Genomic DNA, 12,868 nt, shown 5'->3' on the forward strand with positions numbered 1-12,868 from the left:
TTCTCTGTAAGTCCGTTAAATCTCTGGCCTTAGTTTTCATCATGCAACCATCTTCAAATATGATTCTAAGTATTCTTGACACTCCATTGTGTATTAAATCTGGTTCATGTTTTATTCACAAATATTTTCTAAGTACCAGTACACTTCAAGTCGAGTCAGTTCATCTAACTGGCCAAATAGAAAATTACGGTTGTTGTATATTTCCCTGAGTATCCAGTAACTTTATTTGGACGTTCGTCCTACTTCTTCAATGGATTGAGCGTTCGTCATTTTTGACTCCTGAACCTAATGATGTAAAAGATGATGGAATATGATAAGTTAAAGTGTGAACACTATGAGAACTGAATTTATGATGTTGGATTTTGGACGAGCGTTCCAGGGAGGAACGTCTCATATATATATATATTGAAAGATTGAATTGGTAAAGTATGACTATGGATAGCTAATGCTGGCTTGGTCCATCCTGATATTCCGTGATGCTCATCTTCACGTAGAAGGGAGTAGTCATGTGTGGGAATAGCAGGAGGTTCTATTCCTTAGGGGTACTTTGGATAGAGCTAACCTCGAGTGGCAGCTGTTGAGGGTATCCCAGTTACTACATCACTCGGGTGCAAGGACGCCTGTAGCTACACGGTTCATACAGTCCGGACGGTCGTCTATTATACTTATAAATTACTATAATGAATTATGTTAAATTGTATGTTGTGCGTGTGCATTGAAATGTTTAATGTGTATGTTGGATGTATGAATTAAATATTATAAGCTTACCCTTTCGTTTTTCCTTGTGTTGTCAATTGTCCATGTACGTTCGTCCTGTCTTGCAATGATCATCCGTTGTGGATGTGAGCAGATGGTGGTGCGTCTCTTGAAGAAATACTGGAAGAAGAAGATTTGGAAGACGCAAATCTGATTGAAGTAGAAGTAAAGGCCGAGCCTTAGAGTGCTCATTATATTAGGTTGTAAATGTTTAGTTTATTTTTGGACGTTCGGTTAAATGCTTTGTAATATCGTTCGTTATTTTAGCGTTCGTTATTCGAGCTGTAAAATGAAACGCTGTAGCTTAAGTCGTTCGGCTTTTAACTCTGTTAATTTTAAAGACTGCACGGTTTACTGTTAATCGTAATTAATTCTAATTTATGGTGATTACTGTATTTTGGGATGTTACATTAGTGGTATCAGAGCAGTTTTGTTCTATTAAGGGACACTGTAGGGTTATGAGTGCACTGTGTTTTTGCTATGTGCTTATTGAATGTTTAATGAGTTATTATTGTTTTAACTCTTGGACATAACTAACGCTCGTTTGTTTTTCTCTGCATCCAGAGAACAAATGGCACCTAGGCTACCTCCCCCTCCTCAACCAAACGAGTCTGATACGTCCAGCAACACTAGGTTGTTGGAAACCGTGGTTGAAAGGCTGCATCAACAGAACACAACGTTACTGGAGCATAACGCCACGCTGATGCAGCAAAACCAGGCTGCTATGCAAGGTTTGGAGGCTTCACGTGTCAATTCTGAAAATACGCAAAGGCAATTGATGGAGATTCTTGCTGCCACCAGAGGTACACCTGGAGCATCCTCTTCAAACGCTGCTCAACCTACTGCCGAGTGGAGTTTGGAGAGCTTCCTGCAGCATCACCCAGCTAAGTTCAGTGGAAAGTGCCTCCCTGATGAGGCTGATCAGTGGCTGGGAGATATTGAGAGAATTTTCAACGCCAAACGCTGCCCAGATGTGAACAGGTTGGCGTACGCTGAGTATTTGTTGACTGGTGAGGCGAACCACTGGTGGACGAGCGTGAAAGCTCTCTTGACAGACGCTCAAACTCCTATTACTTGGGAAGTGTTTAGGAGTAAATTCTATGAAGAATATTTTCCTGATAGCGTCCGGTTTGCAAAAGAGGTGGAGTTTCTTCAACTGGTCCAAGGAGGGATGTCTATTTCTGAATATACGAACAAGTTCAAACACTTGGTTCGTTTCAACACGATGGCCACAAACGAAGAATGGCAGTGCCGTAAGTTTGAAAACGGACTGCGGAGTGACTTGAAGGTTTTGATCTCCAGCTTGTGTATACGGACGTTTCCTGCCATGGTGGAAAGGGCCAAGGTTTTAGAGAAGAACATGGCAGAAGCGGAAAGGCACAAGAAGCAACAGCAAGTGAGTAGAGGACCTATAGTTTCCAGGGGCAATGTTACTCCAAGAAGAGCCCCGTACGCTCGTCCAAACCAGCCATCTAATGCGAGCGGTTCTCAAGCTTTAGTTCCTGCTGGACGAGCTGGACAGTATGGGAATGTTACGTGTTTCCAGTGTGGAGGACCACACTACCGTTCGTCCTGTCCTCAATTGGTGGGAGTGAAGCACTGTAATCGTTGTGGGCGAAACGGACACTTGGATAATGAGTGTAACATGGGTGGACGAGCAGTGATGAGACCACCAAACGCTGGCAGAAATCAACCTAGAGGAGGACAAGCCCAAGCAGCAGGACGAGTGTATGCCATAACGGGTGCAGAGGCAGCCAACTCAGGTACACTCATCATCAGTACATGCCTTGTGTTTGGTACATCTTGCTGCGTGTTATTTGATTCGGGAGCAACGCATTCCTTCATCTCGAAGGCGTGCGTTTGCAAGCTGGGATTAGAAGTGAGTGAGATGCCGTTCGATCTGGTGGTGTCAACACCAGCGGCTGGAGAGGTTAGGACATCCACTATGTGCGTCCGGTGTCCTATAGAATTGGAAGGGCGTAAGTACAAAGTTAATCTCATCTGCCTACCTCTTCAAGGGTTGGAGGTGATTCTAGGAATGGATTGGTTGGCTACCAATCACATCCTCATAGATTGTGGGAAAAAAGAGTTGGTGTTTCCGGATGAAGAAGAAGAAGAATTTTCAGTAACGCTCGGTCAATTAAAGGAGGATATAATGGAAGGAGCAAGTTGTTTCCTGATCATGACACATGAAGATCAGGAGTTCGGAGAATTGGGAAAAGAACGAACGTCCAGGGAGGGCGGTATTGAACGAACGGTCGTGGACGAGTTTCCAGACGTCTTTCCGGAAGAGATCCCTGGACTGCCTCCTGTTCGTGAAGTTGAATTCACCATAGATTTGGTGACGACAGCAGCACCTATCTCGGTTCAACCGTACCGAATGGCGCCTGCGGAGTTGGCCGAACTGAAGAAACAAATTGAAGAACTCTTGGACAAGCAGTTTATTAGACCGAGCGTGTCACCATGGGGAGCGCCTGTACTATTAGTGAAGAAGAAGGATGGCAGCTCTCGGTTGTGCATAGATTACAGGCAGTTAAACAAGCTGACCATCAAGAACAAATACCCATTGCCGAGGATAGATGACTTGCTAGATCAACTGCATGGGGCTGCAGTATTTTCAAAGATTGATTTGAGATCCGGATATCATCAAATCAGAGTTAAGGAGGATGATATTCATAAGACAGCGTTCAGGTCTCGGTATGGGCATTATGAATATGTGGTGATGCCATTTGGAGTGACGAACGCTCCAGCCGTGTTCATGGAGTATATGAATCGCATCTTCAGGCCTTATTTGGATAAGTTTGTAGTCGTCTTCATAGATGATATTCTTATCTATTCCAAGACAGAAGACGAGCATGAGGAACATCTTAGACTTGTACTTGGAGTATTACGTGAGAAGGAATTATATGCAAAGCTGTCCAAGTGCGAATTCTGGATGAAGGAGGTGCAGTTTTTGGGGCATGTGGTGTCGGCTGGAGGCATCTCAGTAGATCCAGCTAAAGTGCGAGCGGTGTTGGATTGGAAGAGTCCGCGTACGGTCACTGAGGTTCGTAGCTTTGTGGGACTCGCGGGCTACTATAGGCGTTTTATTGAAGGATTTGCTAAGATAGTAGCCCCGCTAACTCAGTTGACTAGGAAGGATCAACCGTTCGCCTGGACTGATCTGTGCGAGGAACGTTTTCAGGAGCTGAAAGTAAAATTAACGAGCGCTCCGGTATTAATCATTCCAGACACGTCCAAGCCCTTTGAAGTATACTGTGACGCATCTCATCAAGGGCTTGGCTGTGTGCTTATGCAAGAGAGACGAGCGGTAGCGTACGCGTCTCGCCAACTGAAGATTCACGAGAGAAATTATCCAACGCACGACCTGGAATTGGCAGCGGTCGTTTTTGCACTGAAGATTTGGAGGCACTACTTGTACGGGTCTACATTCCAAGTCTTCAGTGATCACAAGAGCCTCAAGTATCTATTTGATCAAAAGGAGCTGAACATGAGGCAGAGGCGTTGGTTGGAATTTTTGAAGGACTATGAATTTGAGTTGCTCTATCATCCTGGAAAGGCTAATGTAGTGGCGGACGCTCTAAGCAGGAAGGCAGTACATGTGTCGGTGATGATGGTGAAAGAGCTCGGTTTGGTTGAGAGTTTTAGAGATCTAAGGTTACAGTTTGAGTTGGAACCGAACAGTATTAAGTGCTGTAACCTTAGAATATCTAGCAATATCTTTGATCGAATTAGAATGAAGCAACGAGAGGATGAAGAGTTGGTAAAGATTCTAAGCGCGCTCGGTTCGGATCAGGCCAAACATTTCAATACAGGAACGGACGGCCTACTGCGTTACATGGGTAGGACGTGCGTTCCCAATGATGGCGAGTTGAAGCGGATCATACTGGAGGAAGCACATCACAGTCGTCTTAGCATACACCCCGGTGTGACTAAGATGTACCAAGATCTTAGAAGCTCGTTCTGGTGGCCTGGAATGAAGAGTGATGTCGCTCGCTTTGTGGCATCTTGCTTGACCTGTCAACGTGCAAAGGCTGAACACCAACGACCAGGCGGTTTACTTCAACAATTGGAGATCCCTGAATGGAAGTGGGACAGCATCTCCATGGACTTTGTGACTCATCTACCACGCACGGTCAGGAATCATGATTCAATCTGGGTGATCGTGGACAGATTAACGAAGAGCGCCCACTTCCTGCCCGTTAACTTGAAGATGTCAATGACAAATTTGGCTAAGTTGTACATCAAGGAGATCGTTCGTCTTCATGGAGTGCCTTCAAGCATAATTTCTGACCGAGACACGAGATTCACATCTCGGTTTTGGCAATCGTTACAAGGCGAGTTGGGAAGCAAACTGCAGATGAGTTCAGCGTATCATCCTCAAACGGACGGTCAGTCCGAACGTACCATCCAGACGCTGGAAGATTTACTGAGGACGTGCGTCCTAGATCACTTGGGCGCCTGGGATGAAATACTGCCGCTAGTGGAATTTACTTACAACAACAGCTTTCAAACTAGCATTGGGATGGCGCCGTTTGAAGCTCTCTATGGAAGGAAGTGCCGAACGCCACTTTGCTGGTTCCAGGAAGGAGAGAACGTGCTAACCGGACCTGAGCTCATCCAGCAAACGACTGACAAAGTTAAGTTGATCCAGGAGAGATTGAAGACGTCCCTGAGCAGACAGAAATCATATGCGGATAGGAGAAGAAGACCTTTGGAGTTTGCTACAGGAGATCACGTATTTTTGAGACTTAACCCAATCACTGGAGTAGGCAGAGTCGTTCGTCCAAAGAAGCTATCTCCCAAGTTCATAGGGCCGTACCAGATTTTGAAGAAGATTGGACCAGTAGCTTATGAACTCGCGTTGCCCCCTCAACTAGCAAATCTTCATCCTGTTTTCCACGTATCCCAACTCAGAAAATACATAGCTAATCCCTCTCATGTCTTAGAACTGGAAGACATTCAACTACAACCGAACCGAACGCTGGAGTTGCAACCAGTCCGCATTGAAGACGTTCGCACCAAGCTACACAAGAGAAAAGACGTTCGTTTAGTGAAGGTGGTGTGGGATGCCAAGACTGGAGATTCAACGTGGGAAGTGGAGAGTGCAATGAGGGACTTGTATCCGCACTTATTCACGGGTAAGTTCTAAATTTTCGAGGACGAAAATTTTTGTAGTTAGGGAGAATGTGAGACCCTGAAAAATTAACTCTGTAAATTACCTGTCATATCACCATTAATGCACACCACAATCCATGCTTATCTCTTTTAAAAAAAAACCCACTCCCAACTCTGATTTTCATCTCTGCTGTGCACGGAAAGCTGAGCCAAATCATTTCTCTGAAAACATTAAAAACGCACCTAGCCTTGCATGCACACACGCCACGTGTCACGGGAGAAACTTCCAATTCAGAGTTTGGTGTGCAGGTGTCAGCTTGGGACACGCTCGTTCAAACGAAACGAGTTTAACAAAACCAGATTTTTCTGAAAAACTCTCTCACCTGCATCACTCATCTTCTTCCTCGCGAAACACACCCATTCATCTTCTCCAACTTCTCTCTTGAACTTCCAACCTTCTCTCTACTGTAAAACTCACATCTATTCTCCGATCACGTTTGCAGCACCGTAGGAGTGTTCGTTCTGCTGTGATCTTCCTTTTGGACCGAACAAAATTGGAATCGAAGCTGGTGAGTCCCCTTTCCGTAGTTCGTCCTTAGGTTCTGGAAAAATAGGGTTTTTAGTTTCAGGCAAGATTGTATTCTAAGTGTTCTGTATTCCGTGGTTAGATTTTGTTTTGGAAGAGTCAAGAATATAAGAAAAGCTTGTTGAACGAAGCCACTTTTACATCTAGGACAAGTTTGGTTGCCAATCCGGGTAAGGGAAGCTTTTATGTTTAATTTATACTGCATGTTGTATGATCTGGTCTGGATGTATGAAAATATGATGTTTGAGCTGTTATGAACGAACCCTGTTGCGCTGTATGAATCTGCTTTTGATTGTATGTACTGCATGCTGATTTTGATGAGTATGAAGGATAAATGAGTAGTGTATAGTTGGATTTGATGACGTGAATTAATGTTATAAAGTATGAAAATTATGTGCATATGAAATTTCAGAGTTTGATTCATGTGAAAAATGTTAAAGTTAAGATATTTGAAAATCTGGATCTGAGAAATTCCCTATGATAATAGACGCTCGTCATCGTACGGTCTTATACCGTTCGGTTTTTCTGGAAAATAACTTAGAATGGAATTCTTTCATTTGGAAAGAACTCTGCTCGAGAACGAGCGTCCCCATTTGAATGTTTGAGCGTTCGGTTCAGCTCAACTATATATAAATATTTGAAACTTTATAAATACGTAAAGTTCGGCCTTATGTCGAGCGTTCGTCTTTGATAGCGTTCGGCCTTGTGTCGAACGTTCGTCTTAAACGGCGCACGGTATTCTACCAAGCGTTCGTCCGAAATAGCGCTCGGTCCTATAACGAGCGTCCGTTCTAAATCGCGCAAGGTCTCATATCAAGCGCTCGTATTAATTGAATAATTATTTGATAAAATAGCGTTCGTTCTAAAGTATTAGACATCCATTCTCTGTAAGTCCGTTAAATCTCTGGCCTTAGTTTTCATCATGCAACCATCTTCAAATATGATTCTAAGTATTCTTGACACTCCATTGTGTATTAAATCTGGTTCATGTTTTATTCACAAATATTTTCTAAGTACCAGTACACTTCAAGTCGAGTCAGTTCATCTAACTGGCCAAATAGAAAATTACGGTTGTTGTATATTTCCCTGAGTATCCAGTAACTTTATTTGGACGTTCGTCCTACTTCTTCAATGGATTGAGCGTTCGTCATTTTTGACTCCTGAACCTAATGATGTAAAAGATGATGGAATATGATAAGTTAAAGTGTGAACACTATGAGAACTGAATTTATGATGTTGGATTTTGGACGAGCGTTCCAGGGAGGAACGTCTCATATATATATATATTGAAAGATTGAATTGGTAAAGTATGACTATGGATAGCTAATGCTGGCTTGGTCCATCCTGATATTCCGTGATGCTCATCTTCACGTAGAAGGGAGTAGTCATGTGTGGAAATAGCAGGAGGTTCTATTCCTTAGGGGTACTTTGGATAGAGCTAACCTCGAGTGGCAGCTGTTGAGGGTATCCCAGTTACTACATCACTCGGGTGCAAGGACGCCTGTAGCTACACGGTTCATACAGTCCGGACGGTCGTCTATTATACTTATAAATTACTATAATGAATTATGTTAAATTGTATGTTGTGCGTGTGCATTGAAATGTTTAATGTGTATGTTGGATGTATGAATTAAATATTATAAGCTTACCCTTTCGTTTTTCCTTGTGTTGTCAATTGTCCATGTACGTTCGTCCTGTCTTGCAATGATCATCCGTTGTGGATGTGAGCAGATGGTGGTGCGTCTCTTGAAGAAATACTGGAAGAAGAAGATTTGGAAGACGCAAATCTGATTGAAGTAGAAGTAAAGGCCGAGCCTTAGAGTGCTCATTATATTAGGTTGTAAATGTTTAGTTTATTTTTGGACGTTCGGTTAAATGCTTTGTAATATCGTTCGTTATTTTAGCGTTCGTTATTCGAGCTGTAAAATGAAACGCTGTAGCTTAAGTCGTTCGGCTTTTAACTCTGTTAATTTTAAAGACTGCACGGTTTACTGTTAATCGTAATTAATTCTAATTTATGGTGATTACTGTATTTTGGGATGTTACAGCAAATATTTTTTAAGTAGGTAGAGAATGAATTTTTTTGTGAGGTTGGATTGCGGATAAACTATCTGTGCTCGACTCAACCTGTTGTCATCTAAGGTGATCATGAATATTAAATGTCAAAATAACTATATTTCTATCATCAATTTAATCATTTAGTTAATAGTTTATAAATACACATTAATATTAAAAGAAGTATACATTTAATACTCTTTATTATTATTATTATTGTTTAATTTATTTATTTTTACTTAAGTGAATATGTCTATTTCATTTGGATTTTCATTTTATATTGGACAATGAATCATTGTCAGTCTTCAAAGTGACTACACTATAAAATTGATCTTATTCCTTCTACAACTAGTTCATAAAATTGGCCTTTATTTATGCTAATGTTAGATCATAATTCTAACTTATTAATGAATCATTGGGGGTAAAGAAATGTAGGGACTAATCTTGAGAGGTAACCTAAGATATATTCAAATTAATTGTAAAATACAGGTATACTACTATTGAAATTTTGTCATATTTTAACACTAATCAACTTTCGTTGTGTGTTCTTTTGTACTAACAATTTGCATTCAATTTTGTTTGGCTTTATTAAATTAATGTTAAAACACTTTTTGTCCTTTCATAAGGAAAACAAGTTGTCAGTCATAATAACATCCAGTTTTTAATCATATGCATTTAGGCTGATGGCTATGTATTCTTTCTTGTTTGTTTCAGGTAAAGAACAAGAATATTGGGAGCAGGACAATATAAGAGAAGAGTATGATCCAGTAGCATACAGGTTTGATAAGATTTCAGTCCTATCCATAGTGATTACATGATTACAGTAGTCACTAGTGAACCTTGTAATTTAATTTATTACCATCAGTTTATTTGTGCAATATTCCTTTGATTGTTTCGGTGCCCTGATTCTCTTTTTAGTTCTTACGAAACTATAAACCATTGATATCTATATTTCTTATATTATAAGATATTCATTTTAGTCCTTATACTATTTAAGAAACATCAGGTGTTCTGTAGTAGATGGTTGTCACCTCAAAATTATTAGTTACTGGACATCAAAACCATAAAATAAAATTTGATGGAGATCAAAACCATTAAATTAGTATATTACAGATACAAGAAACATATTTAAGTCTGTTTTTTTTTGTTTCCTTATCTTAGTCGGTTTCAATCTGTTAGTGCACTAGGGATTTTTGAAGCTGCTCTAGTACCTGATCTAATTAGTAATTATTAGAATAAATAGAAGTTTTAAGTTAAGTTATTTCTTGCATAAACTTATGATGTTTTCCAATGTGATACAAAAACATATAAAATTGGCCTTTATTTATGCTAATGCTAGATCATAATTCTATCTGATTAATGAATCATTCGGGTAAAGAAATATAGGGACTAGTCTTGAGAGGCAACCTACGATATATTCAAACTAATTGTAAAATACAGTTGCTGCTATACTATTGAAATTTTATCATGTATTCCAACACTGATCAACTTTCGCTGTGTGTTCTTTTGTATTAACAATCTCCATTCAATTTTGTTTGGCTTTATTAAATTAATGTTAAAACACTTTTTGTGCTTTTATCACGAAAAAAAGTTATGATTACAAGTGTTGTAACATCCCAATTATATAATAACCAATAGGTTTAATCCTTTTCGACATCCCTATTTATGTACGAATGTCTCAATTGGGTCCTCGTTTTTTAAAGTGTATCAAAATGGTCCCTAATTTTGAAAATTGATATCAATTGAGTCCTTTCCGTTAAGTTGGCTGGACGGCGTTAAAAAAATTGATGAGTGGATGCTGAGATGACGAACGAACGCCCGTCCACCAGCGAACGAACGCTCGTCCACCAGCGAACGAACGCTCGTCCACCAGAGAACGAACGCTCGTCGACCTCTTACTGCTGGACGACCGTTCGTTCCACACTGGACGACCGTTCGTTCGGTGGTCGACGAGCGTTCGTTCGCTGATGGACGAGCGTTCGTTTGCTGGTGGACGAGCGTTCGTTCGTCATCTCAGCATCCACTCATCAATTTTTTTAACGCCGTCCAGCCAACTTAACGGAAAGGACTCAATTGATATCAATTTTCAAAATTAAGGACCATTTTGATACACTTTAGAAAACGAGAACCCAATTGAGACATTCGTACATAAATAGGGATGTCGAAAAGGATTAAACCTAACCAATATTATATAATAAAGACGTCAACATTCAAATATAGAGAACAGTCAGCATATGACGTGTAATTTAAGTGCAGAATTACAGTCATCCGAAAAAGAAAGGAACGAAAATTTAAACTTAACAGTTTAAATTATTGAACACTACAACAAGTGTTCGAATAGGAAAGTTCTTAGCAGACTAAACCAGAACCTCGGTATCCTCTAGCTCTTGCTCCAAGGGAATCTCCTCGACAACATCTGCTCCCATCCAAGTGGATGATCATCGCCAAAGGAACGAAAATTTAAACTTAACGGTTTAAATTATTGAACACTACAACAAGTGTTCGAATAGGAAAGTTCTTAGCAGACTAAACCGCAACCTCGGTATCCTCTAGCTCTTGCTCCAAGGGAATCTCCTCGACAACATCTGCTCCCATCCAAGTGGATGATCATCGCCAAAGAAACGAAAATTTAAACTTAACGGTTTAAATTATTGAACACTACAACAAGTGTTCGAATAGGAAAGTTCTTAGCAGACTAAACCGCAACCTCGGTATCCTCTAGCTCTTGCTCCAAGGGAATCTCCTCGACAACATCTACTCCCATCCAAGTGGATGATCATCGCCAACGAAACATACCCAAACAGCACATAACAAAAACAATGCAAGGGTGAGCTAGATATAAAAAAAACATGTTATACATATAGCACAGTTAATTCATGTCATCATACGTAGTTATATATATATATATAAGAACAATTCAAGCATACTCATTAAACCACAACTCACACTCACACGACTCATCCGGATTTGTATAACTCTCGAACTAGCAGTCGTCTTTGCACTTGCATAGTTCTGTTGGCACTCTTCAACACTAGCAAGGTGAATCCCCAAGCTGCCTATCTCTGCCATTAAAGGCTATAGACGAGGACCTCCCTCTACTCTCACCACAGACACTGTTCTTCTCTATGTGAGCATGAACAATGCTTTGAGTGTAGGGATAGAGAGACCGAGCCCAAAGTTCACTACAGTTATACAGAACAACCACAACACCACATATCACTTTCATCCATCTCTCCCCGAGATGTCCAAATCATACTCAAACTCATCATTTACATCCACAGTCATCTCTCCCTGAGATGTCCAAATCATACTCAAACTCATCATTTACAACCACAGTCATATTATCAGAGTAATTTATCATATCTCATGCATTCACATGTTTTTCACATAAATCACATCAGAGTATATATTCCAACCACATTGCACACTTAAAACAAGAGCAAATAACCTTGGAACCGAACACTATTTGCCGAGCACTATTTGGACGAATACATTTGGACGAACGCTATCTGCCGAATGCTATTGTTGAATACTAGTTGGTTGAATACTATTTGGACGAACGCTATATGACCGAACGCTATCTGCCGAACACTATATGCCGAACATATTTGGCCAATGTAAGACCCTTGTAAACTCAAAATTTTACCAAGTTGTAAAAATTTCAAGTTGTAGTGTAAAATAGAATGCTGTCAAAATTTGACATGGTTTACTATTTTATGTATAACTTTTTGTACAATTAATATTTTGGGTTAATTCTTTTTCCATTAGAAAGTAGACTCAAAGAGCTTCGATTTGAGTACTCATACGTTTTTTTTCAACATCGGGAAGGGCCTCAACCAAATCAAACAAGTCACGAAAAACGTTATTTTGAGTTTTCTGCTGGTTAATCGATTAACAGTTGTAGTTAATCGATTGTTACAGAGAAAATTCGTGTTTTAGCCTCTGGACTCGAGTTAATCGATTAGCACTTTAGTTAATCGATTAGCTACGTCAGTTATGGAAACATAACAGCCTGGAACACGTTTTTTTGAGCGTGCAAGGTTGGGGAATCTTCCCACAAACCATTCTTTCCGGATTTTGGGGCTGGAAAATGGATTAGTAAGGCCAGATGTCGGTCTTTTATTGCTAAATTACAATATCTTGGGTCCTTGCTTGTCTTGGAGCCATTTCTTTAAATCCAAATCAGACTTGGAAGTTTGGGGAGAGTGGAGAGCTTTTTGGTGTGAGGAGAACGAAACTCTAAGTGTGCAGAGGTATTGAAGCGTGCTTGGTCTACCAGAAGGGAAGAGTTACTCTCTTGGAAGAAGAAGTTAAGATCTTCAAGAGGTAAGGGGAGCTAATCTATGTATTTTA

At 40.5% G+C, this 12,868-nt stretch overlaps 1 protein-coding gene across 1 annotated transcript; it reads left to right on the forward strand.

Moving 5' to 3' along the window:
• The first annotated feature begins 1,981 nt into the window (after positions 1-1,981).
• LOC148195466 (uncharacterized) lies at positions 1,982-8,280 on the forward strand. Its single transcript, XM_088095214.1, has 5 exons — positions 1,982-3,195; positions 3,412-3,802; positions 4,256-4,664; positions 5,706-5,897; positions 8,192-8,280. Exons 1-5 carry the CDS (start codon positions 1,982-1,984, stop codon positions 8,278-8,280), a joined length of 2,295 nt encoding a protein of 764 aa, XP_087951340.1.
• Positions 8,281-12,868: the final 4,588 nt, after the last annotated feature.

The sequence above is a fragment of the Vigna umbellata genome, chromosome 7 (assembly GCF_029865625.1).
Source record: "Vigna umbellata cultivar VRB3 chromosome 7, Vumbellata_1.0, whole genome shotgun sequence".
NCBI classification, from domain to species: domain Eukaryota; kingdom Viridiplantae; phylum Streptophyta; class Magnoliopsida; order Fabales; family Fabaceae; genus Vigna; species Vigna umbellata.